The sequence below is a fragment of the Hyla sarda genome, chromosome 3 (genome assembly GCF_029499605.1).
Source record: "Hyla sarda isolate aHylSar1 chromosome 3, aHylSar1.hap1, whole genome shotgun sequence".
In the NCBI taxonomy this organism is placed as follows: Eukaryota; Metazoa; Chordata; class Amphibia; order Anura; family Hylidae; genus Hyla; species Hyla sarda.
This window is the reverse complement of record NC_079191.1, coordinates 339,055,048-339,082,332: the sequence shown is the minus strand read 5'-3', so window position 1 is coordinate 339,082,332 and position 27,285 is coordinate 339,055,048. Positions and strand designations below refer to the sequence as shown.

The following is a 27,285-nucleotide window of genomic DNA, read 5'->3' as shown; positions in this document are numbered from 1 at the left end:
GGCGCATAGCTCGGCAAAAGTGGCACAGAATTTTAAATATTTGGCACGAAAAATCAAAAAAAAAAGTGTTGCAAATTTTTTTTAGCCATATATATATATATATATATATATATATATATATATATATATGGGGTTCTTTGAGAATCCCAAGTAAATTAGTAAGTTAATTAGTAAGTTAATAATTAACGTAAAAGAAAAAACGTGCAGAAAAAAATACATCAATCTTTAAATATGCCTGCCATTGTGTGTAAAAAAAAAAAACATGCATCTTCTTTTGTGTTCTTGAGCTTGTTCCAGGGTGGAGCTGCTAAGTCAAACCTCTCTCTTCTTGTTTTTGGAATGATTTTTGTTATTAATAGATAAAATTTTCATCCAAGTACAACATCACATATCAAACTTTTTTCCATGTATAAAGAAACTGTGTTCCCTCAATTTTTAACAGAAGGAAAAAAAATTTCTACACATACCAGATCCATATTTTGACAGCATAATTAAAGAATGATAACTGTTTATTAAAAAAGAACAGAACTGTGAAAAGTGATCAAAGCCTAAATTAATATTAAAAAACCCAAACTCATCCTTTCAGCATACACAAACGGCATAGGGACATGGAAAGGAGAAGTGTGAGTGCAACAGTGAGACAAACAGCTGTGGACAGAATGGTCAGCAAATATCTAACATCACCTAGCCATGTGCGCAGTACTCTGTGACGCTCTGATCTAGCTTTGGGAGCAAGGTCCTGGGTGGACTGAAACATTGGAAAGCCTAAGGGTACACATGCGCTAATTTTTTAGCGGGTTTTCCGCTGCGTATTAGAAAGTGGGCGGGCTCTTCTCGGATGTCCGCAGCAGATTTTCCGCGGCGGAATGTACACTGCGGAAAATCCGCCACAAGCCCCATTGAAGTCAGTAGGGACTGTGGCGGATTTTCCGCAGCGAAAATTCCACTGCGGAAAATCTGCTGCGGACAGCCGAGAAGAGCCCGCCCACTTGCAAATATGCAGCGGAAAACCCGCTAAAAAATCAGCGCGTGTGAACGGACCCTAAAGGTACCTATGCAGTGAATTTTAAATGCCTACTAACACATTGGGTCTCATTTACTAAGCTGAAACCGACCAGTTTTTGTCTGGTTATTTTGTCTGAGACATGTCTGCGCCTGAAAAATCCGACAAACCCGAAAAGGGGGCGTGGTCTGTCGCAAAAGGGGGAGAGGTCGGATAAAAAAAGGGGGTGGTTTCACAAACCGACCTATTTACTATGGAATTCACAGAAAATCCTGTCGGCTGGAAATATCGACCTAGAAAAAGCTGGTCAGAAAATTTTCCCGACTTTTCCCAATAGTAAATAGAGAGGAATCCTGCAAGTCTGAAACAACATTTCCCACTAGTAAAAACCCGACAATCTTAGTAAATGAGGCCCATTGTGTGTCGTATGACTAATACAACACTACCAATTTCACCTGCAACAATTTGTTGTTTGTTGTGTTGTTCATATAACAGAATGGTGTCTCGACATAACAGTCTAATGCTCTAACTTTATAAATAAATAAAATTGCAAAGCTGCACTCCAGCGATCCGATGCAATAAATGTGGAATTTATTTACCCATCAAGTCAGTAAAAAAGTATTGCAACATTTCAACCTCACATGTAGGTCTTTTTAAACCCTTAAGGATATAGCGTTTTTCCTTTTTCGCACTTTCGTTTTTTCCTCCTAACATTTTAAAAAAACCTAACCCTTTCAATTTTGCACCCAAAAATCCATATGGCTTATTTTTTGCACCACCAATTCTACTTTGTAATGACATCAGTCATTTTACCCATAAATCTACAGTGAAACGGAAAAAAAAAATCACTGTGCGACAAAATGGAAGAAAAAATGCCATTTGGTAACTTTTGGGGGCTTCTGTTTCAACGCTGTAAATTTTTCGGTAAAAATGACACCTTATCTTTATTCTGTAGGTCCATATGATTAAAATGATACCCTACTTATATAGGTTTGATTTTGTTGTACTTCTGAAAAAAATCATAACTAAATGCACGAAAATGTATACATTTAAAATTGTCCTCTTCTGACCCCTATAACTTTTAGATTTTTCCACCTACGGGGTAGTATGAGGGCTCATTTTTTGCGCCATGATCTGAAGATTTAATCGGTATCATTTTTGTTTCGATCAGACTTTTTGATCGCTTTTTATTCATTTTTTATGGTATAAAAAGTGACCAAAAAGATGCTATTTGGGACTTTGGATTTTTTTTGTGTGTACGCCATTGACCATGCGGTTTAACTAACAATATATTTTTATAGTTCGGACATTTATGTATGCAGCGATGCCACCTGTTTATTTTTATTTACACAGTTTTGAATTTTTTATGGGAAAGGGGGGTGATTCAAACTTATTAGGGAAGGGGGTAAATCATCTTTATTAACTTCCCCCCCCCCTTTTTTTCTTGCAATTTTATAGCTCCCATAAGGGACTATAGCAAGCAGTACATTGATTCAATACACTGAACAATTCCTTTGCATTGCATTGATCAGTGTTGATTGATCAAGCCTGGTTTTCAATCGCTGATCGGACACGCAGGAGGAAGGCAAGGCACCCGCCTGCTGTGTCCTAGCTGATCGGGACATCGCAATTTTACAACGATGGTCCCGATCAGCCCGACTGAGCCGGGAAGCTTTAACTTTCGACGCGGCAATCAACTTTGATCGTTGCTTCTAAAGAGTTAATGCCGGACATCTGCGGGAACGGCGATGTCCGGCATTAACCATGGGTCCTGGCTGCTGATAGCAGCCGGGACTGTGCGGGTATGATGCAAGCTCAGTTCCTGAGCTCGCTTCATAACCCTCCTGTGCCGCAGCGCCGTATAAACCCGGTGTTTTGTGGCAAGGGGTTAAAGGGGTACTCCATTGGCCAGCATTTGGAACGAAATGTTATGAACGCTGTTTTCGCACTGCGGGGGTCGGCCACACCGTTGTGACATCACGGCCAAGCCTCCTCAATGCAAGTCTATGGGAGGGGGCATGATGACAGTCACTCCCCCTTAGATTTGCATTGAGGGGGCGTGGCCGTGATGTCACGAGGAGCGTGGCCGACCCACGCAGTGCGAAAACAGCGTTCATAACATTTAGTTCCGAACGCTGGTCAATGCAGTATCCCTTTAAAGCATCTAATAAACTAAATGATGGCTAAAATGTAATTTCAAAAAAATAATACAATGCGGATCATTGAGAATGTAAAAGCATGTGCATATACTGAACTGAAGTACTCTAGTGCTCCCTTTTGCCTAAAAACAGGCAGCCAGGTTATCCTATGGCATATGGAAATTCAATTGTGAAAGGTTCATAAACAAAATAATGAGCAAAGGGCAAAAATCCATACACATACTAATCCTACTGAGGGAGGATATGATCTCCGCAGCCATCCATTCCCTTAATCTGCAGATGTTTTCTTGTTTTCAAGACCTCTTGCTTACTTCGCGAAAACAAATATTAGTGCTCCCTATACACTTGGTGACAGCAGGAACCAAATCTTCACAGGCGTCTGGGAAAATAATCAGCACTCTGACCTTTCTGCTGGATAGATCACATGGTAATAGGGGACTTTTAAACAGACACAACAAAGCCCCCCTTAACCTCTTGAAATAAATCTCACACCATAGATAATAAAGTGGGTCCAGTGACTTCCACTTGGCTCCTGACACCGCTCTGTCTGCCAGACACAAATTAATGGCCTCAGCACTTCACAGCCTTATTTACTTGCCTGCCTTGTCTTATTATATTGGCAGTTCTTTTCATCACTTTGCTTTACTATTTACCAAGCCTAATTTCCCCTCTATAGTTTTCCATTAGCAATTCTTATTGATATGTTTGCTGACAATGCAAGGGCTGGGCTATACAACGACTTTTGTCATTACTGTCTGTAGCTTAATACACCGTGTCACATGACTTTTCATCCTGAATGTGGCATGTGACATTTATAGAATGCATTTTGTCACATGAGGTTCTACCATAGAATGCATTACATCACATAGCTTTGTGTCATAGACTGCCTGCGTCACATGAGGTTCTACCATAGAATGTATAGCACCACATGGCTTTTTGTCTTAAAATGGACTGTGTGACATGGCTGTCATATAATGCACTGTGTGACACAGCTTTCTCTCATATACTGCACTGTGTGACACGGCTTTCTCTCATATAATGCACTGTGTGACACGGCTTTCTCTCATATAATGCACTGTGTGACACGGCTTTCTCTCATATAATGCACTGTGTGACACGGCTTTCTCTCATATAATGCACTGCGTGACACGGCTTTCTCTCATATAATGCACTGCATGACACGGCTTTCTCTCATATAATGCACTGCGTGACACGGCTTTCTCTCATATAATGCACTGCGTGACACGGCTTTCTCTCATATAATGCACCGTGTGACACGGCTTTCTCTCATATAATGCACCGTGTGACACGGCTTTCTCTCATATAATGCACCGTGTGACAAGGCTTTCTCTCATATAATGCACCGCGTGACAAGGCTTTCTCTCATATAATGCACCGCGTGACACGGCTTTCTCTCATATAATGCACCGCGTGACACGGCTTTCTCTCATATACTGCACCGTGTGACACGGCTTTCTCTCATATAATGCACTGTGTGACACGGCTTTCTCTCATATAATGCACTGTGTGACACGGCTTTCTCTCATATAATGCACTGCGTGACACGGCTTTCTCTCATATAATGCACTGCGTGACACGGCTTTCTCTCATATAATGCACTGCATGACACGGCTTTCTCTCATATAATGCACTGCGTGACACGGCTTTCTCTCATATAATGCACTGCGTGACACGGCTTTCTCTCATATAATGCACCGTGTGACACGGCTTTCTCTCATATAATGCACCGTGTGACATGGCTTTCTCTCATATAATGCACCGTGTGACAAGGCTTTCTCTCATATAATGCACCGCGTGACACGGCTTTCTCTCATATAATGCACCGTGTGACACGGCTTTCTCTCATATAATGCACTGTGTGACATGGCTTTCTCTCATATAATGCACCGTGTGACATGGCTTTCTCTCATATAATGCACCGTGTGACAAGGCTTTCTCTCATATAATGCACCGCGTGACACGGCTTTCTCTCATATAATGCACCGTGTGACACGGCTTTCTCTCATATAATGCACTGTGTGACATGGCTTTCTCTCATATAATGCACCGTGTGACACGGCTTTCTCTCATAAAATGCACCGTGTGACACGGCTTTCTTTCATATAATGCACTGTGTGACACGGCTTTCCCATATATTGCACTGTGTGACACGGCTTTCTCTCATATAATGCACTGTGTGACACGGCTTTCTCATATAATGCACTGTGTGACATGGCTTTGTCATATAATGCACTGTGTGACACGGCTTTCTCTCATATAATGCACTGTGTGACACGGCTTTCTCTCATATAATGCACTGCGTGACACGGCTTTCTCTCATAAAATGCAATGTGTCACATATTGTTTGTGATGATACAATGGAACCCATCAAAACAGAACTGGTCCTGATAAAAACTACACATCACAGCACTAAACATTTAGCCCTTATACAGCCCTGTACACATATGACTTTCTACAATGGAACACAATGCCACACATGACTTTTTGACGGGGAGTGCAGGGCACGTGACTACTTGATGTGGTGTGGGTTGTGTCACAGTCACTTTAAAATCTATGAAATATTTTTGTAAATAGGTTGCACAGTGGATGTACTGCAGGCCTTGTCACAACACTGACAGAGAACTGAGCAAAACCTCTTTCATATGTGATGAGAAGGCTATTATGTTGACTGAACATAAAAAATATATGGGCCATAGGTAAATATGGTGGATCCATGTGAACCTCACAACTCGGCATGGTTATTTCCCACATGGATACACTCAGCATTTACATATGAGCTAACACTATGTAGAAGACAATAATGATTCTTTAGTGTAACATATTTCTTCTACACAATATACTTTATCTGAGTGAACAATGTGGTTTGCAATGATTCCTTAAGCCACCAATATAATCCATTAGAATCATCAGGGGAGCTGACATTACAGTAGCACGTGTCCTGTGGTTTAACTCCACAGAGACTTCCCACCGTGAAACCAAATCCAGCATCTTTTCTTTCTTGGAAGCTAAGTTCTAAACATTACTTGACATACTGGATGGATTCCATGTCTCTGCATCATTTCATTGGCTTTTCTGTTTGTTCCTCAAAGGGAAATGAAACTCTTTTTATTGCAGGGTAGGAAGTGTAAATGCAGATTGTGCACGGACGTGGGGAGTGATTCACATTCTTGCCTGAGGGGCTGTAATATCTGGTATTCGGCAAAGGTAACCACAGAGGCTCTGGACATGTCAAGGATATCCCTAAGTGAATTGGAATTTGTGTGACCTTTTTTTTAAAGTACAGGGAAGGTAAAGCTGCATAAGGTATAACGAAAAGTACACAACTAGGGCTGGGCGGTATACCGGTTCATACCGAATACCGAAATTTTTGTGCTGCACGATATGAATTTTGTCCCCTCCCCCTCGGGAATGAATGAATCAGCCCAGCGCTGCGCTGTCCCCACATCGGGGAACTAATCCTATGTGACCTGCGAGCACTGTTCTGCCCCCCCCCCCCCAATTAATTATTAGCCCAGTGCTGTCCCCATCAGGGTACTATTCACATGTCACCCGCATGCACTGCCCTCCTTGTCCTGTTTGTTGCGGCCGCCGGCACTGACACTCTATACCAGTGGTCCCCAACCTGCGGACTTCCAGATGTTGCAAGGGGCATGCTGGGGGTTGTAGTTTTGCTACATCTGGAGGTCCGCAGATTGGAGACCACTGCTCTATACAGTGGTCCCTCAACATATGATATTAATTGGTTCCAGGAGAACCATCATATGTTGAAACCATCATATGTCGAGTACATATGTCTATGTAAAAATGGTAATTGGTTCTGGGGCCTTGGAACCATTGTATGTTGAATACATATCTCTATGGGAAACTGCTAATTGGTTCTGGGATGACCATTGTATGTGGAGTGTATAACAAACCAGGGTGCCTCCAGCTGTTGCACAACTACAACTCCCAGCATGCATGTACAGCCATTGACTGTCTGGGCATGTTGGGAGTTATAGTTTTGCAACAGCTGGAGCTCACAGTGGAAGCCTGTATGAGTTAGCAGGACAGCATGAGTGTAACAGGAGGCAGAACGGGGCACACGGGGACATTAAACAACTATCTGTCATTTACTGAAGTTGTCTGCGCTGTCAGATAGCTGTTTGTACGATGGCCCCGACACACAGCAGCATCATATGTCGAGGCTGCCTTCAACATACGATGGGCTCTGAGAGGCCATCATATGTTGAAATGATCATATGTCGAGGCCATCATAAGTCGGGGGGTCACTGTACTGTGCGGTATTCCTATGCCTGGGCTGCAAAAAATAAACAAAAACTTTAACTCACCTCCCGTTGGTCTGGTACCGGCCTCACTTGTTTCCTGGGGATGGGAACATCGGAGAGCCGTCAGCCTCAGCGATGTTCCGCCTCGGCCGGTGATCGGCTGAGCCCACTGTCATGTAAGAAGCCGACTTCTTACATGACAGTGCGCTCAACCTATCACCAGCCGAGGCGGAACATCACTGCGGCCGGTGATAGGCTGACAGCTCTCCGATATTCCCGTCCCCAGTGTAAGGCTGACGTAGGTGCGTTAAAATTTATTTTGTTTACCTTCTGCAGCCCGGGCATAGGGATACCGCACAGTATAGAGTGCCAGCGCCAGCGGCCGCAACAAACAGGACGAGGAGGGCAGCGCATGCAGGTGATATGTGAGCTGATAATTAATATGGGGGGCGTCTAGGAAATACCGTTCTATACCGTGGAACCGCCAAAAGTTTAAAAAAAATACTGTGATACACATTTGGTCATACCGCCCAGCCCTATACGTAACTACAAAGGACATAAACATTGCTGGCTTACTGTATACTTCTTGGCGTATACGACAATTTCAATGAGGGCGTCAGTCACAGTTAACAAGGTGCAGGGTTTTTTCACCTGCTTTGACACGTTCTCAGTGCTTCTGGTTGCTGTCATGAGAATGAGGCTGCCAGAAAAGTGGCCTACAACAGGTTTCTCCCTTTCCCAATAGTTTGTGTCTAAGGCTAGGTTCAGACTACAGAATTTCTGACGGAAATTCAGTTTTAAAATTTCCGTCCGAAATTCCACTTGCTAAAAAGTACATGCGAGTCAATGGGATTACCGTGCACCTGTTCAAACTTCGGATTTTTTCACTCCGAATTTGCGTGTCTAATTTCCGCTAGAAAATTTCCACATGAAGAAAGGAGGTGCTCTTTCTTCAGACGGATTTCCGCAGCAGAATCCCATTGACTTCAATGGGACTCTCATTTCCCGGCGGAATTTTATTCAAACGCGGAATGTAGGCAGATTGAAAGCGGATTACATGCTGAAAATCCGTACGGATTTGAGTCAGAAATTTAAATATGATCAGCCCCCTGGTTCTTGGACTAGCCCACATTGAAAAAAAATTGACTGACCTGGTTTGGGTCATGTGATCACATGGTCCAAAAGGGGCTGAACTTGGCTCTTAGCACTCCCACAGTTTTCTGCTTGTAATTGAAGCGGAAATTTAAGGCGTATTTGGTTGCATCATTTCCGTGCGGAATAGCGGCGGATTACTCACGGAAATGACCAAATTACGCATGAAACTGAAAAACGCCTTTGGAGGCGGAAAATAGTCGCAGAAAATTTTGCAGGCAGACAGTCGGAAATTCCGTAGTCTGAACCTAGCCTAAAAGGGGATCACCATCCAATATTTTTTTTTTTCAGGCAAACAGCCCCGGCAAATTCTAAAGAGGAGATTGTGGAGATTATGATCTGAAGTATGTCACACTAAAGTCAGTCTGATAACTGATCTCCATGTTTCTGGACTGTTGAGGAAACCCATGAGATCACAGAGAGAACATACAATCACTATGCAGAGCCCTGGTAAACCACAATGCTAGCTGACCGCAACGCTAAGCACCCCTGCCCCTGTGTCACACACCCATTAAACATTGGCCTCTGGATCCCAGATGTAAACATCTAGTCAGGGGTGAGAGAGCTAAACATGCGTTTGCAATTTTGAATTCCATTAAGGAACAGTTTCTCCGGTCGAACATTTCTAGTCGGCCTACACATGGCAATGTAAGAGCCTTGAAATACTTACATGTCTAATATATACAAATGCATCATTTTGGCAAATTGCTAAGGAAAAGTCTAGCTACGATGTAATGTGGAATTCAACCTCACCATGCCTTGGCTGTAGCCTAAATCCCAAGGCATAATAATAATGATTGCAAAATATAAAACACAGACTTCAAGCTTTTACTCAGGAGATTTCCTAAGAATCGGGGTCACTTCTAATTTAGCTGAACTTGGCAAGAGACGTCCTGTTGTTAATGAATTTCTTTCAGAATGGCTTATCTACAAAGAATGTAACATAATATGTTGTGCAGTCATTAACCTCATCTAGGGATTACTGTATTGTATACCAATGGCTTCTATTATTATATGCCATTATAAAAGATGCATTAAACCCATTTACAAATCATGGTGCTGGTTGGAGGTAGGGCTGAGCGGTATACCGGTTCCTACCGAATACCAAAATTTTTGGGCTGCACGATATGAATTTTTCCCATACCGCAATACCGGTTTGGCCCCTTGCCCTTGGGAATGAATTATCAGCCCAGCGCTGTCCCCACATCGGGTAACTAATCATACGTGACCCGCCAGCGCTGTTCTGCTCCCCCCCAATTAATTATCAGCCATCGGGGTACTACTCACATGTCACCTGCAAACACTGCCCTCCTCCTCTTTGTTGGGGGCCGCCGGCGCTGGAACTCACTGTACGCCAGTGGTTTCCAACCTGCGGACCCCCAGATGTTGCAAAACTACAACTCCCAGCATGCCCGGACAGCCAACAGCTGTCCAGGCATGCTGGGAGTTGTAGTTTTGCAAAAGCTGGAGGTCCGCAGGTTGGAGACCACTGCTGTACGCTGTATCCCGGTGCCCGGGCTGCAAAAGACAAAGAAAATAAACTTTAACTTACCTACGTTGGGGCCTTACACTGGGGACTGGAACGTCGGACAGCCATCAGCCTATCACTGGCCGGAGCGATGTCCCACCCCGGCCAGTGATAGGCTGAGCCCACTGTCATGTAAGAAGCCGGCCAGTGATAGGCTGAGCACACTGTCATGTAAGAAGCCGGCCAGTGATAGGCTGAGCCCACTGTCATGTAAGAAGCCGGCCAGTGATAGGCTGAGCCCACTGTCATGTAAGAAGCCGGCCAGTGATAGGCTGAGCCCACTGTCATGTAAGAAGCAGAACAGCGCTGGCGGGTAACATGATTTGGGGGGGCGGGAGCAGAAGAGCGCTCGTGGGTCACATGATTTGGGGTGGGGGTGAAAGAAATACCGTTATATACCGTGGAACCACCATAAGTTACAAAAATACAGTGATACACATATTTGGTCATACCGCCCAGCTCTAGTTGGAGGAACACAACATACTGACACTGTGTTTGCTCATCAATGGGGCTAGCCTGTGCCCCCACACCCAGAGAGCCCCTGCCATCTTGTATTTTTTTATGTTGTGACTCTCACTGTCCCTGCTAATCACAGCCCATAAGATGCTGTGTTCCCTTGACCCTCCATTATGAGAGCCACCATTACGCTGTGACTCCCCCATCACTCCCTTCTCAGAGCCCCGATTACCTTGCAGTTTCTCTGGCCCCAAAGAGAGCCTCTGAAATCTTATGATCCCCACAGAGCCTCGGCCATTTGGTGTGTCACCTTACCCACTTCAGTCACCAGTTTTCTGCCACTTTTTTCAGAATTTTTTTAATGTTTGTAAGAAAGCACGCCAATTTTATTTTATTATTCAGGAAATTTTTATTACAAGTTTTATTTAAAAATTTTTTTATTATTCTATACAGAAGCCTATGGGAAAAACAAGAAAAAAACACTATACCAAGATCATGCTTTGATCTAAAAATGTCACTAAAAGCATAGCAGGTGATTTCAACCAATAGCGCTGCATTGAAGATTGACTCCTCTAACTAGTTTTTAGTTTATCTCTGCTTCCCATTAGGGAGGATTACAAATGTAATGTAAAAGGGTGGAATCTAAGGCAAATCTGTGTCAGATCTACATGTAAGACTCAGATGTTTTGGTGGATTTGTTCATGGTGTAAAATTACACCAAGTATAAACCCATAGTTACAGATGTACATTTGTTGTTGAACCACAATAACTAATTTGACATATACAACTGACCCAGGAAACAAAGGTTAACAAATGGTGGAAACAGGTCACAGAACAAAGGCAACACAAACAAATGATCCTTTAATGTTCAGCAAATATCTACTATTCTGTAGACATATTTGACAAGAGCGTTAACGTGAGCTGACACCGTGGAATCTGGCACAACCATCCAGATTCTAGGTCAGTGTTTTACAACTAAAGTGAATGAAGTTAACCTTTCTAGACACCGTATAGAATTTTATTTGTACAGCTATATGAAACCGGACTACCACTGCCTACTTAACAGGTTTGCTGCTAGGCACCCCTAAAAAAATTAAAAAAAATTAAAAAAAAACTGTACAAAAATATAAAAAATGGCTAAGTTGCCTTTACGAAAAAATACTGACTCTTTGCTTCGAAATTTGTCTCTATTTTACATACATAGGTCACATACATCAATGATAAAAAGGTTCATACTGTATTCAGCCAGTAGTACTGTCACCTATGCAAGTTGAATAATGTAGTGAAAGTGACCAAAAAGTTCCCAACTCAGATCTCCACAATTTATTTAAATGATGAAGGATACAAAAATAGGGTAGCAGGAAAACCCATTAACATGCTTTAAGTGCACTTAAAAGTACAGTTCAATAATGTATAGCCACTATTGTCAGCCAATCGCCAGCATTATGAGGGTCTCAGAGGTAGTCCTGGACTCAATTAGAGAAACACATATTGCATTGTCCTGTCTACCGCATATACAGTACACTGCTCCATGCACATTCTACGTCAAAGCATACTGTATAGACTTGGTACTGTTGAAAGAGAAAAGTGTGGGCTAAGCACTAAAGGGTCACAAGTAATAACTGGGTCCACCACTTAAATGGGCACTGTGAGATACAAAAACTTTTTCTATGTTGTACATCTTGGAAAATCACTAACCATTTTAACATACTTCATAAGAAAATTTCCTTTTTAAAGAAATCATGGCTTATAAAATCATGGCTTTTTCCAAACTAAAGCACGGGCATGGACAAAGTCACTGTGCTCTCTCCTGTCCGATAGCACTCTTCTGTGCTTTCTCCTGTCTGATGGCACTTTTCTGTGCTCTCTCCTGTCTGATAACATTCCTCTGTGCTCTCTCCTGTCTGATAACATTCCTCTGTGCTCTCTCCTGTCTGATAACATTCCTCTGTGCTCTCTCCTGTCTGATAGTACTCCTCTCTGTGCTCTCTCCTGTCTGATAGTACTCCTCTCTGTGCTCTCTCCTGTCTGATAGTACTCCTCTCTGTGCTCTCTCCTGTCTGATAGCACTCCTCTGTGCTCTCTCCTGTCTGATAGTACTCCTCTCTGTGCTCTCTCCTGTCCGATAGCACTCCTCTGTGCTCTCTCCTGTCCGATAGCACTCCTCTGTGCTCTCTCCTGTCTGATAGCACTCCTCTGTGCTCTCTCCTGTCTGATAGCACTCCTCTGTGCTCTCTCCTGTCTGATAGTACTCCTCTGTGCTCTCTCCTGTCTGATAGCACTCCTCTTAGGGCTGGGCAGTATACCGGTTCATACCGAATACCGAAATTTTTGGGCTGCACGATATTAATTTTTCCCCATACCGCAATACCCGTTTGGCCCCTCCCCCTTGGGAATGAATTATCAGCCCAGCGCAGTGCTGTCCCCACATCGGGGAACTAATCATACGTGACCCACCAGCGCTGTTCTACTCCCCCCCACCAAATCATGTTACCTGCGAGTGCTGTTCTGCTCCCCCCCACCAAATCATGTGACCCGCCAGCGCTGTTCTGCTCATCCCCAATTAATTATCAGCCCAGCGGGGTACTACTCACATGTGTCACCCCGCAAGCACTGCCCTCCTCCTCTTTGTTGGGGGACGCCGGCGCTGGAACTCCCTGTATACCAGTGGTCTCCAACCTGCGGACCTCCAGATGTTGCAAAACTACAACTCCCAGCATGCCGGGACAGCCGTTGGCCTTACGCTGAGGACTAGAACGTCGGACAGCCTTCAGCCTATCACCGGCCGGAGCGATGTCCCGCCCCGGCCAGTGATTGGCTGAGTCCACTGTCATGTAAAAAGCCAGCTATGAAAGAAATACCGTTATATACCGTGGAACCGCCATAAGTTACTAAAATACAGTGATACACATATTTGGTCATACCGCCCAGCTCTAATTCCTCTGTGCTCTCTCCTGTCTGATAGTACTCCTCTGTGCTCTCTCCTGTCTGATAGTACTCCTCTGTGCTCTCTCCTGTCTGATAGGGCTCCTATGTGCTCTCTCCTGTCTGATAGCACTCCTCTGTGCTCTCTCCTGTCTGATAGCACTCCTCTGTGCTCTCTCCTGTCTGATAGCACTCCTCTGTGCTCTCTCCTGTCTGATAGCACTCCTCTGTGCTCTCTCCTGTCTGATAGCACTCCTCTGTGCTGTCTCCTGTCTGATAGCACTCCTCTGTGCTCTCTCCTGTCTGATAGCACTCCTCTGTGCTCTCTCCTGTCTGATAGCACTCCTCTGTGCTCTCTCTTGTCTGATAGCACTCCTCTGTGCTCTCACTGTCCTATCAGACAGTGCTAACCCACCCTCACTTACTGGACTATGTCCATGCCTGTGCTTCAGCTTGGACAAAGCCATGATTTTATAAGCCATGATTTCTATAAAATGGAAATACAATTTCCTTATGAAGTATATTAGAAAGGTTAATGTTTTGCCAAGATGTACAACATACAAAAAGTTTTTATATTTGACAGTGCTAATATAAGTATATAAATGCATCCATTCATCTTTTTGCAAATTAGTGCGAACTCTAATATTGCCTGACTATATAAAAAGAAAAAACATAAAAGCTGCATTCCAAACACAAGCTTCCCTCAGCTGAGCAAATAGGAAGCCCCTTTGTCTAGTACATATACATTATCAAAAGTGATTAACTTACTATTGACAGAGGACTCAAGACTGTTTGATCAGGTTTTCATTGTATACCTATCAAATCCAACATATAAACAAAGCTAAATATTTTTTTCACCTCTATTCTTTGTACTATACACAAAAATATAACAGAAAATTGTAACAAATTAAAGGGGTTAGCCTCTGTTTAAATATGGGTTATGAGTTTGTATATAGACTGTTTATGGTAAAGCTGGTCAGTCTTGTTCAATATACCATACACTAATTCAGTGTTCCAAAACTAATGGCTTTGAAGCCCCTAGTGGATCTTCGGGGTCCTGCACGTGTCTCCCCCCCCCCCCCCCCTCCCCCTTGGCACAGCTTATGATAGGCCATTAGGATGTGCTTGTGGGGATCAGAACCCCATGATCAGCAGAAAGAATGGTTTATTGATTGACTGTCCCCTTTGTACTGTTTATCAATGGTGTCTTGGAGGATAGACCTGTCCCTTGGTCCACAAAGGGTTAAAGGTTAGGAATCTTTGTACTAAAAAGTATGATATGACTAACCAGAGAGAGAGAGGGATTCATCAGGTACTTTTGCAGTAGTTTTGATAGGAAATTACGTTTTGGGACATAATATTTAAATATTAAATATCTAAACATTTACTGTCCACTAACTAACATATCCACTAGGGGGAGCAAATCATGACGATAATCCCCCACTATGCTTTATCAGGAACATGATAAAGAAACTGCACTCATGTCTTTTTTTTGTGGAAGATGAAAGATGTTTTTTCTTTCGATTTTTTTGGATGCAGAACAGAGTTGACATTTCGAATGAGGCTTATCTCTGGCTTTAGCAAAGGAAACCTTCCCTTTTTTTAGTAACCACCCGCACATTGTGGAACCTGTGACCCAGTTGTTCTGAAAATACTGTATTCTTACAGACATTCAGATGATTAATGGTTCTGCTGTATAAACAGAAGAGGAAAAAAGGCAATGAAAGGAGATAAAAAGTGATGCTACACAGAATTATCAGGGTGTAAATTATGGACTTTTAAGGAAAAGATATTCATGTGGGGAAAAAAAACCTTAAAGGAAAATAAAATAAAGCCAGATCTAAAAGAAGGCAACAAGGAGAGCACATTCCACTAAAAGAACCAGCTACTAGCTTTGTAGCATTACTGTGTTTTTCCATACAATTGTTAAAGGAGTACTCCAGACTTAAATAACACGCACAAGTAATGTTCTAATATTACAATTAAGTTATTCTAGAATATCTTAATCTATAATAAATAGTCAAAACTTAGCCTGGTGTCAAAATACATCAGAGAGCACACAGGCTATATTGGCTCTCTGCTCTCCCTTTTCTCAATGTTAGTGTTTACACTGGGGATTATCATGTGTCCTATTATTTTCAATGGGAATTCAGGCCATAGTTCATTACTTGCGCAGCTGAAATCTCTCTACACATAAAAAATAATGTCATTTGTTGACGCGGACTCAGCTAAGAAACTGCAATGGGCAGCCAGGACACAGATCATCCCTACTAAATATGGCTTATTTTGTGTCCACACATTCTGCTAAATCTGTGGGATACAGAGTAAAAATCCACGACAGAAATGCTAATTTATGCCTTACTTTTCTGTCACTGATTTTCCACAGAAGTTTCTGAGGAAAAATAAGCACTTGGAATTTGCAGCAGGGCTGTGAGAAGATTGAACACATCAGATCAGAGAGAGTGTGAAGAGGGAGGAAAACATCCAAGTGTTCAGGGAGAGCAGATCACATAGGCTGCACTGCATCAGATAGGTGGACGAACACATGATACTCTGCAGGGAAGAGGTAAAATAAACAGGAGGGAGAGAGGGAAAAGAACTCAAGACAGGCTGCAGGGGTAAAATAACACTTCTCAACATCAGTGGCAGTTAACACAAGAAAGGTGAGATCCCTGGTGAGCTGCAAGGAGAAGGAATCGGGTATAAGTGATCTAGTGAAGAACAAACTGCACATAAGGGTCGTAAAATGAATGAGGGAATAGAGTTTTTATCCGATGCAATTTTTAATTCCCAAAAAAGGCTATGTGCATAACTTGTATCACTAGATAGACAACTATGTGAAAGACACAGCATCAGAACAAAGCCTCCTACACTGCAAAAACCCTGAAGGATTGCTCCATATCAGTTGATAATACTATACTTAGGCCAAAGAAAGTTTGTTTTCTTAAATACACCTCAGTTGAGATATTCCTGGAATTCTTCACTGGTCCACTTCCAGACATCTGGTACATTCCAGCAGTGGCTATTAGAGCGATTGTGCAAACATGACCCCACTAGTGGGGACACAAAGAAATGTGTATAGCTTTCCAAATGTAATTTTAATATTATGCTACTTATAAATCAGTCTACTATTTACGTCTATTCAGACAACCCATATATTACTGTCAACAATACTTGTATCAGTTCTGAACAATCCCATGACCACCACCAGAGATGAAAGCAGTCAGATCAACATTACCTCTTCACCTATAGTGACCTTTAATGGCCATTAGCATTAAAATATTAGTCTGCAAAACAAGAATATACAAGAATGGCACAGTATGACAATAGTGTGACCTGTCAAGACAAACCAACAACCTGTTTAAGATTGTGACTAGAGATGAGCGAACTTACAGTAAATTTGATTCTTCACAAACTTCTCAGCTCAGCAGTTGATGACTTATCCTGCGTGAATTAGTTCAGCCTTCAGGTGCTCCGGTGGGCTGGAAAAGGTGGATACATTCCTAGGAAAGAGTCTCCTAGCACTGTATCCACCTTTTCCAGCCCACCGGAGCACCTGAAAGCTGAACTAATTTATGCAGGAAAAGTCATCAACTGCCGAGCCGAGAAGTTCGTGACGAATCTAATTTACTGTAAGTTCGCTCATCTCTAATTGTGACTGATCTTTAATTCCTCACAAAAACAACAAGATAAGGGCATGTTCACACTTGAAAAGTGGATTGGCCTAGGTTCAGTGTTTATGTCAGCATACTGTCAGAAAGGTATGCCGACATATACTGTTGTGTACCTGAGCTATACCTGTTCAATTTAATAGACATAATATAGTCCAATACTAAGTGTGGTCCAGTTCAGTTCATTGTAAAATGCACAAGCTGAAATGCAGATCTGCAACACTGTAAATTCAACTTAGTTAAATGACACACAAAAAATAGCTGAAAACTTGCCATTACACTTGAGGAACCCCTGTGTTACATGACAGTTACATAAGAGCTTCCCTCCCACTCTCAGAGCCTGTCTACTGTAGCAAGACAGGGAGAGAAGGGCTCAGTCTTACACCTTACACCTTTAGCTTGTTCTAATGATCAGTGGGCAGAGGCGTAGCTTGTAGCTTCTGGGCCCAAACGCAAAATCTGCAACAGGGTCCATATGCCAATTATATTACTGGTCTCAAATGGGGCAGATGTGTTTTGGGGCCCCCTTAGGCACCAGGGCTCTGGTGTGACTGCTACCTCTACACCCCCTATAGCTATGCCCCTGTCAGTAGGGGTCTGAACACCCAGACACTGACTGAGCAAAACCTTTGACATATCTCTGCGACATGCGACAAAGATCTATAAACTTTGTAATAATTGCTAAATAATAGCGGACATGTCGACAGTACTTTATATGTCACTTTATAAGGTCACACTTGCCTTTGGCAAGGATTGCTTTACATGGGTTCTAGAAATAAGTGTCATCAAAAAACCTAAGCACGGACCGCATAAAGCAGCTGGAGCAATGTGGGCTCAATGTAGAAATTTAAAGGATATAAAAATTGCATTTTGGAATATTTTTCGCCATATAAGATACACTTTTTCTTCCCCAAAACTGCGGGGGAAAAGTTGGTGCGTCTTATACAGCAAATACACACCTATCGCGGCGGTCCCTGTGGCCATCAATGGCCGGGACCCACGGCTAATACAGGACATCACCGATTGCGGTCATGCCCTGTATTAACCCTTCAGATGCGGCGATCAAAGCTGACCCCGCGTCTGAAGCAAAAGTGACACTAACCCGGCTGCACCGGGAGGGACCTTACCTGCCTCCTCGGTGTCTGCTCCTCGCCGAGATCCCCTGCATGGCCGGCGCTCTCCTTCGTCGTCATCACGTCGTCGCGCACGCCGCCCCGTCATCCAATAGGAGCGGCGTGCGTAGCAGCGACGGAGAGCGAGGACACCGGACAGCAGAGACGTTCTGGAGTGACGGGGACACCCCGGGGACGCAGCAACAGCGATGGAGTGTGACATCCAGGGCAGCAGTGATGAGCGGTGAGGGGTCAGGTGCGGCTGGGGACAGGTGAGTATTACCTCCTATACCAGTGGTCTTCAACCTGCGGACCTCCAGATGTTGCAAAACTACAACTCCTGGCATGCCCGGACAGCCAACGGCTGTCCGGGAATGCTGGGAGTTGTAGTTTTCCAACATCTGGAGGTCCACTGGTTGAAGATCACTGTGACCTATACTTTACATTGTATTCTAGATTTTCCTCATTTAAAATTGGGTGCGTCTTATATGCCGGAGCATCCTATAGGGCGAAAAATACGGTACCACCACCACCACAATATTCATTATCAGAAGCAATAAGATTAGTTCTCTCCTCTATTGTACTTTATGAAAGAAAATCTCACGTAAGTGGCGCGGAATTCTCATCCCATGGACCCTAATGAAAAGAGTATAGAAAACGCAGACGTTCAAACCAGAAATAGCGGTTCCCGAAGCAGAATGATAAATCTGAGCTTTTATCATCACACTACAAAGAAAAGGCATTTATCTCGAGCTACAGCCTCCACGTGGTCATGGTTCTATTATAATCCCTGCTCAGGCTGATAACTAGGGGAGCAAGATCCGAAGTTGCCGTAAACCATTATGAACGGAGCAGTTTTGTAAAGTGCAGCGCACGCTCTGTATGAGTACAGTACTCAGCGCAGGATCTCACTTGTACTGACAACCTGAACAACACTGCCATCTGCAGGATACTGTACTTTTCTGCTGCAAATGGAATAGTAACACATCCAGCATAAATGGAACACTGTGTGACATGTTTTGTACCCTGAGTGGAAATAAAAAGGATAATAAAAATAAGAACGATAATTTATTTAATTATATATCGGACATTTCTGTAGATTTCCCAATGCTGTATTCAAATGGAAATGTCTTTGGATTATTTTTTTTTTAAATAACCTATCTGAAAGTACAAATGTTTTTTGCCCATATATCCTACTTTACATTGTGGTTTTGCCCTGTTGCACGCAGTAGTTTATGTAGACAATGTGACATGCTTCTAATGTATTCACACAACAACTTGTGATATTGTTGTTGTCACGTGGACAAGATGTGGCAGTGCTCACATTGGAAACACCATTGTCAACAATGTCAACCAGAAGCACAATTGCTTCATGGTTTTAAGGAAGGAAACCAGGTAAGACTTCTGTGGAAACCATGTACCAAGCCTTATGGGTGGTATTTCATAGTGCCCATGGGGTTGCAAATATTTGGCTCCAAAGTTTGGAAGACCAGCAGGGCAGCTGAAGACTGCTATGCATTCACTGTAAAGATATGTATATGCTGAGGATCAATATAAATAATACAGTGTAAATCAATATACATCAATAACTGAACACAGCCTAAAATCCGCAGTATCTATTCTACAGCTTCAAATATGGAGCATAAAATCTGCAGCATATACACTGCTCAAAAAAAAGGGAACACTTAAACAACACAATGTAACTCCAAGTCAATCACACTGCTGTGACATCACACTGTCCTCTCAGGAAGAAACACTGATTGACAATCAATTTCACATGCTGTTGTGCAAATGGAACAGACAACAGGTGGACATGATAGGCAATTAGCAAGACACTCCCCCCCCCCCCCCCCCATAAAGGAGTGGTTCTGCAGGTGGTGACCACAGACCTTCTCAGTTCCTATGCTTCCTGGCTGATGTTTTGGTCACTTTTGAATGCTGGTGGTACTTTCACTCTAGTGGTAGCATGAGACTGAGTCTACAACCCACACAAGTGGCTCCGGTAGTGTAGCTCATCCAGGATGGAACATCAATGCGAGCTGTGGCAAGAAGGTTTGCTGTGTCTGTCAGCGTAGTGTCCAGAGCATGGAGACGCTACCAGGAGACAGACCAGTACATTAGGAGATGTGGAAGAAGCCGCAGAAGGGCAACAACCCAGCAGCAGGACCGCTACCTCCGCCTTTGTGCAAGGAGGAGCAGGAGGAGCACTGCCAGAGCCCTACAAAAATACCTCCAGCAGGCCACAAATGTGCATGTGTCCACTCAAACGGTCAGAAACAGACTTCATGAGGGTGGTAGGAGGGCCCGACGTCCACAGGTGGGGGTTGTGCTTACAGCCCAACACCGTGCGGGATGTTTGGCATTTGCCAGAGAACACCAAGATTGGCAAATTTGCCACTGGCGCCCTGTGCTCTTCACAGATGAAAGCAGGTTCACACTAAGCACATGTGACAGACGTGATAGAGTCTGGAGACGCCATGGTGAATGTTCTGCTGCATGCAACATCCTCCAGCATGACCGGTTTGGCGGTGGGTCAGTAATGGTGTGGGGTGGCATTTCTTTGGGGGGGGCAGCACAGCCCTCAATGTGCTTGCCAGAGGTAGCCTGACTACCATTAGGTACCGAGATGAGATCCTCAGACCCCTTGTGAGACCATATGCTGGTGCAGTTGGCCCTGGCTTCCTCCTAATGCAAGACAAGACCTCATGTGGCTGGAGTGTGTCAGCAGTTCCTGCAAGAGGAAGGCATTGATGCTATGGACTGGCCTGCCCATTCCCCAGACCTGAATCCGAATGAGCACATCTTGGACATCATGTCTCGCTCCAGCCACGTTGCACCACAGACTGTCCAGGAGTTGGTGGATGCTTTAGTCCAGGCCCAGGAGGACATCCCTCCAGGAGGGCCATCCACCAGCTCATCAGGAGCATGCACAGGCATTGTAGGCGTGGAGGTCATACGGGCACGTGGAGGCCACACACACTACTGAGTCTCATTTTGACTTGTTTTAAGGACATTACATCAAAGTTGGATCAGCCTGTAGTGTGGTTTTCTACTTTGATTTTTGAGGGTGACTCCATATCCAGACCTCCATGGGTTGATAAATTTGATTTCCATTGATAATTTTTGTGTGATTTTGTTGTCAGAACATTCAACTATGTAAAGACGAAAGTATTTCATATGATTAGTTCATTCATTCAGATCTAGGATGTATTATCTTAGTGTTCCCTTTATCTTTTTGAGCAGTGTACAATAAACGTAAACATACTCTAGGGGTAAATTCACACATTGCTCGAACATCGCAGATTTGTACAGGTAAAATACAGCAGCAGGCAAGTGAATGACATTTTACAAAAGGTTTTACTAAATATTTTTCCCTCTCAATTTAGCAGGGGTAAAAACCACTGCTACAATGAAAGCTAAATTCACATGCAACACATGCAGATTTAGCTGCAGATTTGTCAAGGATCTGTAACAACTTCTGCAGCATCAGAAAAATCTGCCATGTGTGTCACTCTCCATATCATTTAGGTTTTAATACTTACGCTTTGTACATCGTTCTGACCCAGAAGACTTACTCCAGCCATGACAGCACTTTCCCCCACAGACATTAACTCTGCAAAAAACAAAAGGCACCAGAAGAGAGTCAATAGCTACATCCAACATAAAGAAAGCCAATGGACAATGAATTCATCAATTACAAATGGTAAAGTGTGAAAATACAAAGATTTGCTAAATATAACCAGAAACAATGATTTGCAGGATAGATACCAACCATAAAATTCTTACTGAACAGTAAAGACGCTATCAGGTGACATCCATAAAATTGGGCAATGAGCGGGATCTTTTATATAGACGCCACATGCTGGCAGTAGTAAGGCCTTAGAACACATCAGTATTACAGATTTATGTTGTATGAGCACATAATACATTCTCTATACACCGCTATTGGACAGTGGTCTTTCAATGTCATATAGAAACGTATGGCAATGGAAATTCTTTTAAGAATTACAGTATACAGCATCATGCCATTATTTTTACTACTCCAGTTCAGGGCCTGAGGGTTAGGTTTTTCATGCCACCATAGACACTGTACTAAGTTTAAAGACTTCCCCAGGCTTTTTTTTTTATTGAGGGACAATCTCTGTCAGGCCATCAACACCCAATTGGTGGGGTTCCAGATCCAGGCACCCTCGCTGCACTAATGTAAGAGCTGCAGCCTCTCTACTTCTTAACAGGCTTACAAGAACATTTGGATTAATAGAATCCCCCCCAAAAAAAATTTTACATTTAGTAATACCAGATATTTGTTTTCTTCCTGGTTTACAATATGTCTTACTATTGCACAAATCGAGAGCTCTTGATCTGCTGCTTGATATGATTTTTTAGTCCTCATATTAAAAGAAACTATCATTTACCTGCACCTGTGTACAGTACCGCAACCAAGAGACAGCAAACTGGGAACAGAACATTTGGCCTTTACTACAGACCCTGACATCTTCTTCTATACGTACTCTGGAGGAGTAGGGCCGGCTGGGCTTTCACAAGTATAGACTCTATCAATAATAAGGAGATAGAGATCTAACTTCAAAAAGCTGCCTGCATGGGAACGATAGCCAGTGTATTATAATCCCATCACTCTTGACACCAACAAACATAGAGAAACTCTAAAGGCCTCTATGTACATTACACAGAAAACCGCCAAACCTGTTGATCCCAGCTGGACTTCCCAGCTACCTAATGTGTATAGGGCTTCCTGAATGCTTTCCTGCAGCTTTCTCTTTCCATTGAAAACACATGCACACTTAGAAATCCACAATAAATAAATAAACCACAAGTAAATGCACACTAAAAATAGACTGCATGCATATAGGAATCACTGAAAAGACACTAAAACTTAACTTTTAATACATGTTACACTAAGAGCCAAAACAAAAATCAAAAAATATATCAAAAATATCCACCAAAGATGAACGAAAAGCAAATCAAAATGTGATTGCCCAAAAGGGAAGAAAAAACCCAATGTGGATTAAAAATAGTCCTGGGTTTGATATTTCCCAGATATGTCCAATATAAACACGATAATAAGATAGCAACTAAGGCTTATCAAGATGTATAACAATTATGCTCCACCAAGCTGGAGACTTACCATAGCTGGAAATCCAATAAAAGTACTAAAGGATAGGATGGGGGGATAAGGTGGGTGGATGGGGGAGGGACGGATCTAGGGAAACAAATTGCCTTATGGATGAGCGGCCACTACCTCCTTGCCCTGATATAGAGTCCCTATTACTACCCCTATGCCTAGGCGGGGTGGGCGTCCTTATAAGAACGGTCCCGCACAGGAACCTACCCTTGTGATGGCCTAATATGCCCTATGTCACAGTGAGGAGGCTCTCACTAGAAGCAACTGTCTATTTAAGTTGGATGGGAGAAGGGAAGATATACCTATAGTCACACACAAACGTCCCTCTTGTATGTATAGATAGGGACACGGATGTTGTTGCCCTCTAAAGTATAACTTCACATATGTCAAGACTGATAGAGATAGATGAAAATATCAAAATGCTACATAGGTATTGGTAGGTATCAATTCAACATAGCAGTTGGTTGTACACTGGAAATTCCATGTAGTTATCTTAAATCATAGTGTAACTTCAAGAAAAAAAACTCTCTATTTCAGCAAGTGGATGATAACCACAAAAATATAGACACGAAAAAGAAATTGAATATATTATCCAGTATACTTAGCTGGACCCCAGGTATGGTAAGTAAAATTTTAACAGAAACATCCCGACGCGTTTCTTGCCCCGATCATCAGGGGACAATGGGGGGCAGTAGATAAGCTCATGATTGGGTACAGATAATCAGAGTGGCTGATGATGGCAATGCTGTCAGATGAACCCAAACGCCATGTTAACATACACATCCTGTGGTAACTAGAGCCAATCAATCGGAGATCACCCGGTGAATGGCAATAAGGCAACCAATCACCGCACTACCTACCACTTGGACACACCTGTACCTGACGTCAATCAATTGGCCGCCACGTACTTGTTCCGGAGCGGCTGTATAGCCATACAGAGCTCGCACGGCATTCTGTGTAATGATGCGGCGGTCACGTGTAAATATCACGTGACCCCTTCAGTCAATCACATGATCGTTAATGCATATCAATACTTTTGTGTTTGTAAAGACAGACAAGCTGATTCTTACGCACAGATGATGCGGCGGTCATGTGCTGAGGTCACGTGACCGCTAAGACCGATCACATGATCACTCTTAACGATTTGTCAACACATAGTACGCATGTGCCTGGCACATGCGTACTATGTGTGGACAAATGGTAAATCTGTAGGCTGCAGGCTAATCTGTAGTACGCATGGTGTCATTCATGCGTTGCACTCTACAGGTCCGTATTAGTGGACACGGAGCATTGACATGCAAAAGCGATCATGTGATCGGTCTTAGCGGTCACGTGACCTCAGCACGTGACCGCCGGGTCATCTGAAGTTTTACACCAGAGTACCCCTTAAAAAATTTCTGCAAACAGAACAGTTGTTTGCATGAACATGTGCCTCAAAAAAGCATCATTGGTTTTCTTTAAAAAGGTGTTTGACTACTGGTCTCTTTCATGTAACTCTTCTGTGTATTTGGGGCCTAGTTACAATCTATCGATCTAGGGCCAGATTGCCATTGCACAGCCGGGACCTTCTACCTGGCTACTAAGTAAATTAACCAATACTCCTGATGTGGTCTAACACACTATATTTTTCCTCTCTACCAGCTGAACCCTGAAGTGTGCACTAATGATCTTCTTCTAGAGCTCAGCATTTCGTTTCCCTAAATACTAACCCCTAAATCTACTGCTCCCTCATAAGCCACAGACTTAAAGGGGTTGTCCAAATAATTTAAGAAACTTTTTACAGTCTGTTTTTGCGTTAAAATAAAAATACAGCTGTACTCACCAGTTTCATCCTCACTGTCTACAGGGCCCCCACTGTTGTCCTTCTTGCCGCCCTTGTTAACTTCCTTGCAACCAATCTCTGGCCTCAGCACTTTCATGTAGAATACCACTCAGGCCAGTGACTGGCTGCAGGGTGCCCAGGGACACCAACAGGGAAGTAAATAAAGCTGGCAGAAAGAACCATAGTGGTGGTGCTAGACAGAATGAGGATAAGTATAGTAGAGTATGGTAAGCAGTATAGCGTGTTATTTTAACACATTCATATAACCCCTAAAACAGTATAAGCAGCCCAATACATTTAAAGCATACCTATTAGTATTTGTATTGGTGGGGATCCAGTGCTGGGACTCCCATCAATTGCTATAATGAAGGGGCAAATGCACACAGCTGCACATGCCTGCATACCACTCACTTTAGCTTTGCACAACATATGCAGAACTTCTGCCCCTTTATTTGACTGACTCCCACCAATACAAACTTCTGGTAGGTCACTGTAAAATAATAGCTAATCCTTAAAGGGGTACTCCACTGCCCAGCGCTTGGAATAAACTGTTCCAAATGCTGGAGCCGGCGCCAGGCGCTTGTGACATCATAGCCCCGCCCATCAATGCAAGTCTATGGGAGGGGGCGTGACAGCGGTCACACCCCCTCTCATAGACTTGCATTGAGGGGGTGGGGCGTGAAATGATGAGGGGGCAGGGCTATGATGTCACAAGCTCCTGGCGCTGGCTTGAGCGTTCGGAAGTTTGTTCCAAATGCTGAGCAGCAGAGTACCCCTTTAAGAAATAAAGGAAAATATGTAAGTTTATTTAAATGTCAATCATTTCTATCAGCTGTACATTTACAGTAAATTCTGCAAGAAAAGTACTTCATTCTGAGCCTAGTAATCTTACCCAGCTGAATCAGATTCCATGAACAGGTATGGTTCTGAATAGGTTATATCAATGCTTCTCAGCAAGCAGCTACAGCTGGCAAGTGAAGGATAACTATACAAAAAGACTCCCCCATAAACTTACATATACAGCTCGGCAGAACATGCTGCTTAGTTTAATAGGATGAGAGAAATGCATGCAGATGCCAGATATCTCTGTTTTCACTTTTTTTGTGATAAGCATTAGAATTAGACAATGGGAGTGGGAGAAGTCAGGGGACTTATGGAAAAACCTACCAGATTTATAGAGATGCATTCACCTTGTGTAACATTCTTAGCAGACACAGTGGCGTGTCAATAGATGTTTCTATATAGCCTTCAAAAGAGCAGCCTAGGGTGGTAACTTCCTGCCCCTAGTTACAGGAAAATACATTTTAGAAAACACAGTAGTATGAATCCTGTTCACATTTGTGTTGCAAATGTCATTTTTTACTTTTATCATAGAAACAGCCAAGTGGAATTTAAATAGGCACATCATTTAAACAAACTACATAGATCAATAGTACAAGAGAATATAAGGAATTAGTAATGTACAGGGCTGTGGAGTCGGAGTAGAGTCGTCGGACTACATTTTGGGTCTGAGTCGGCAAACAATGCACCGACTCCGACGAAATTTAGATTGGAATAAAAAAAAAGCAAGTTTAAATGTCCCAATTCACAAAAAGTTATAATTAATGACTTCTCTACTGTAAGAATAAAGACCAATGCATGCAGTGCCTCACGTAACCGCAAAATGAACACGTTAAGTGACCGTGAAGAAGCATGCTTTTCATGTGCGTCACTATATGGCACGCAACGCACAATTAGGAGCGGCAATACTTATACTTTCCATAGTGTTGTGTTCTGCTGTTACAGGGAACCCATGGGTAACCTAGCCTCTCACTGATAAGGGATTAAGAAAATATGTTTTTGCAGGACTAGAGACACTTGTATAAGTGAAGGGAATGTTGGGTCAATAGTTCAAGACTGAAGCTGTAAACCATTGGAAAAACTGCTGCCATTCAGCTAAGGCTATAAAAACTTGTAAACTATCTTAAAGGGGTACTCCGCCCCTAGACATCTTATCCCCTATCCAAAGGATAGGGGATAAGATGTCAG

General features: G+C 43.1%; 1 protein-coding gene across 2 annotated transcripts in view; it reads right to left on the bottom strand.

Moving 5' to 3' along the window:
• LTBP1 (latent transforming growth factor beta binding protein 1) overlaps positions 1–27,285 on the bottom strand; it is a 366,216-nt gene that overhangs the window by 306,738 nt on the left and 32,193 nt on the right. For both annotated transcript variants that reach the window (XM_056567405.1, XM_056567406.1), the window contains exon 2: positions 21,835–21,905. In XM_056567405.1, coding sequence (XP_056423380.1) covers positions 21,835–21,905 — 71 coding nt within the window. The remainder of the gene's footprint in view (positions 1–21,834; positions 21,906–27,285) is intronic.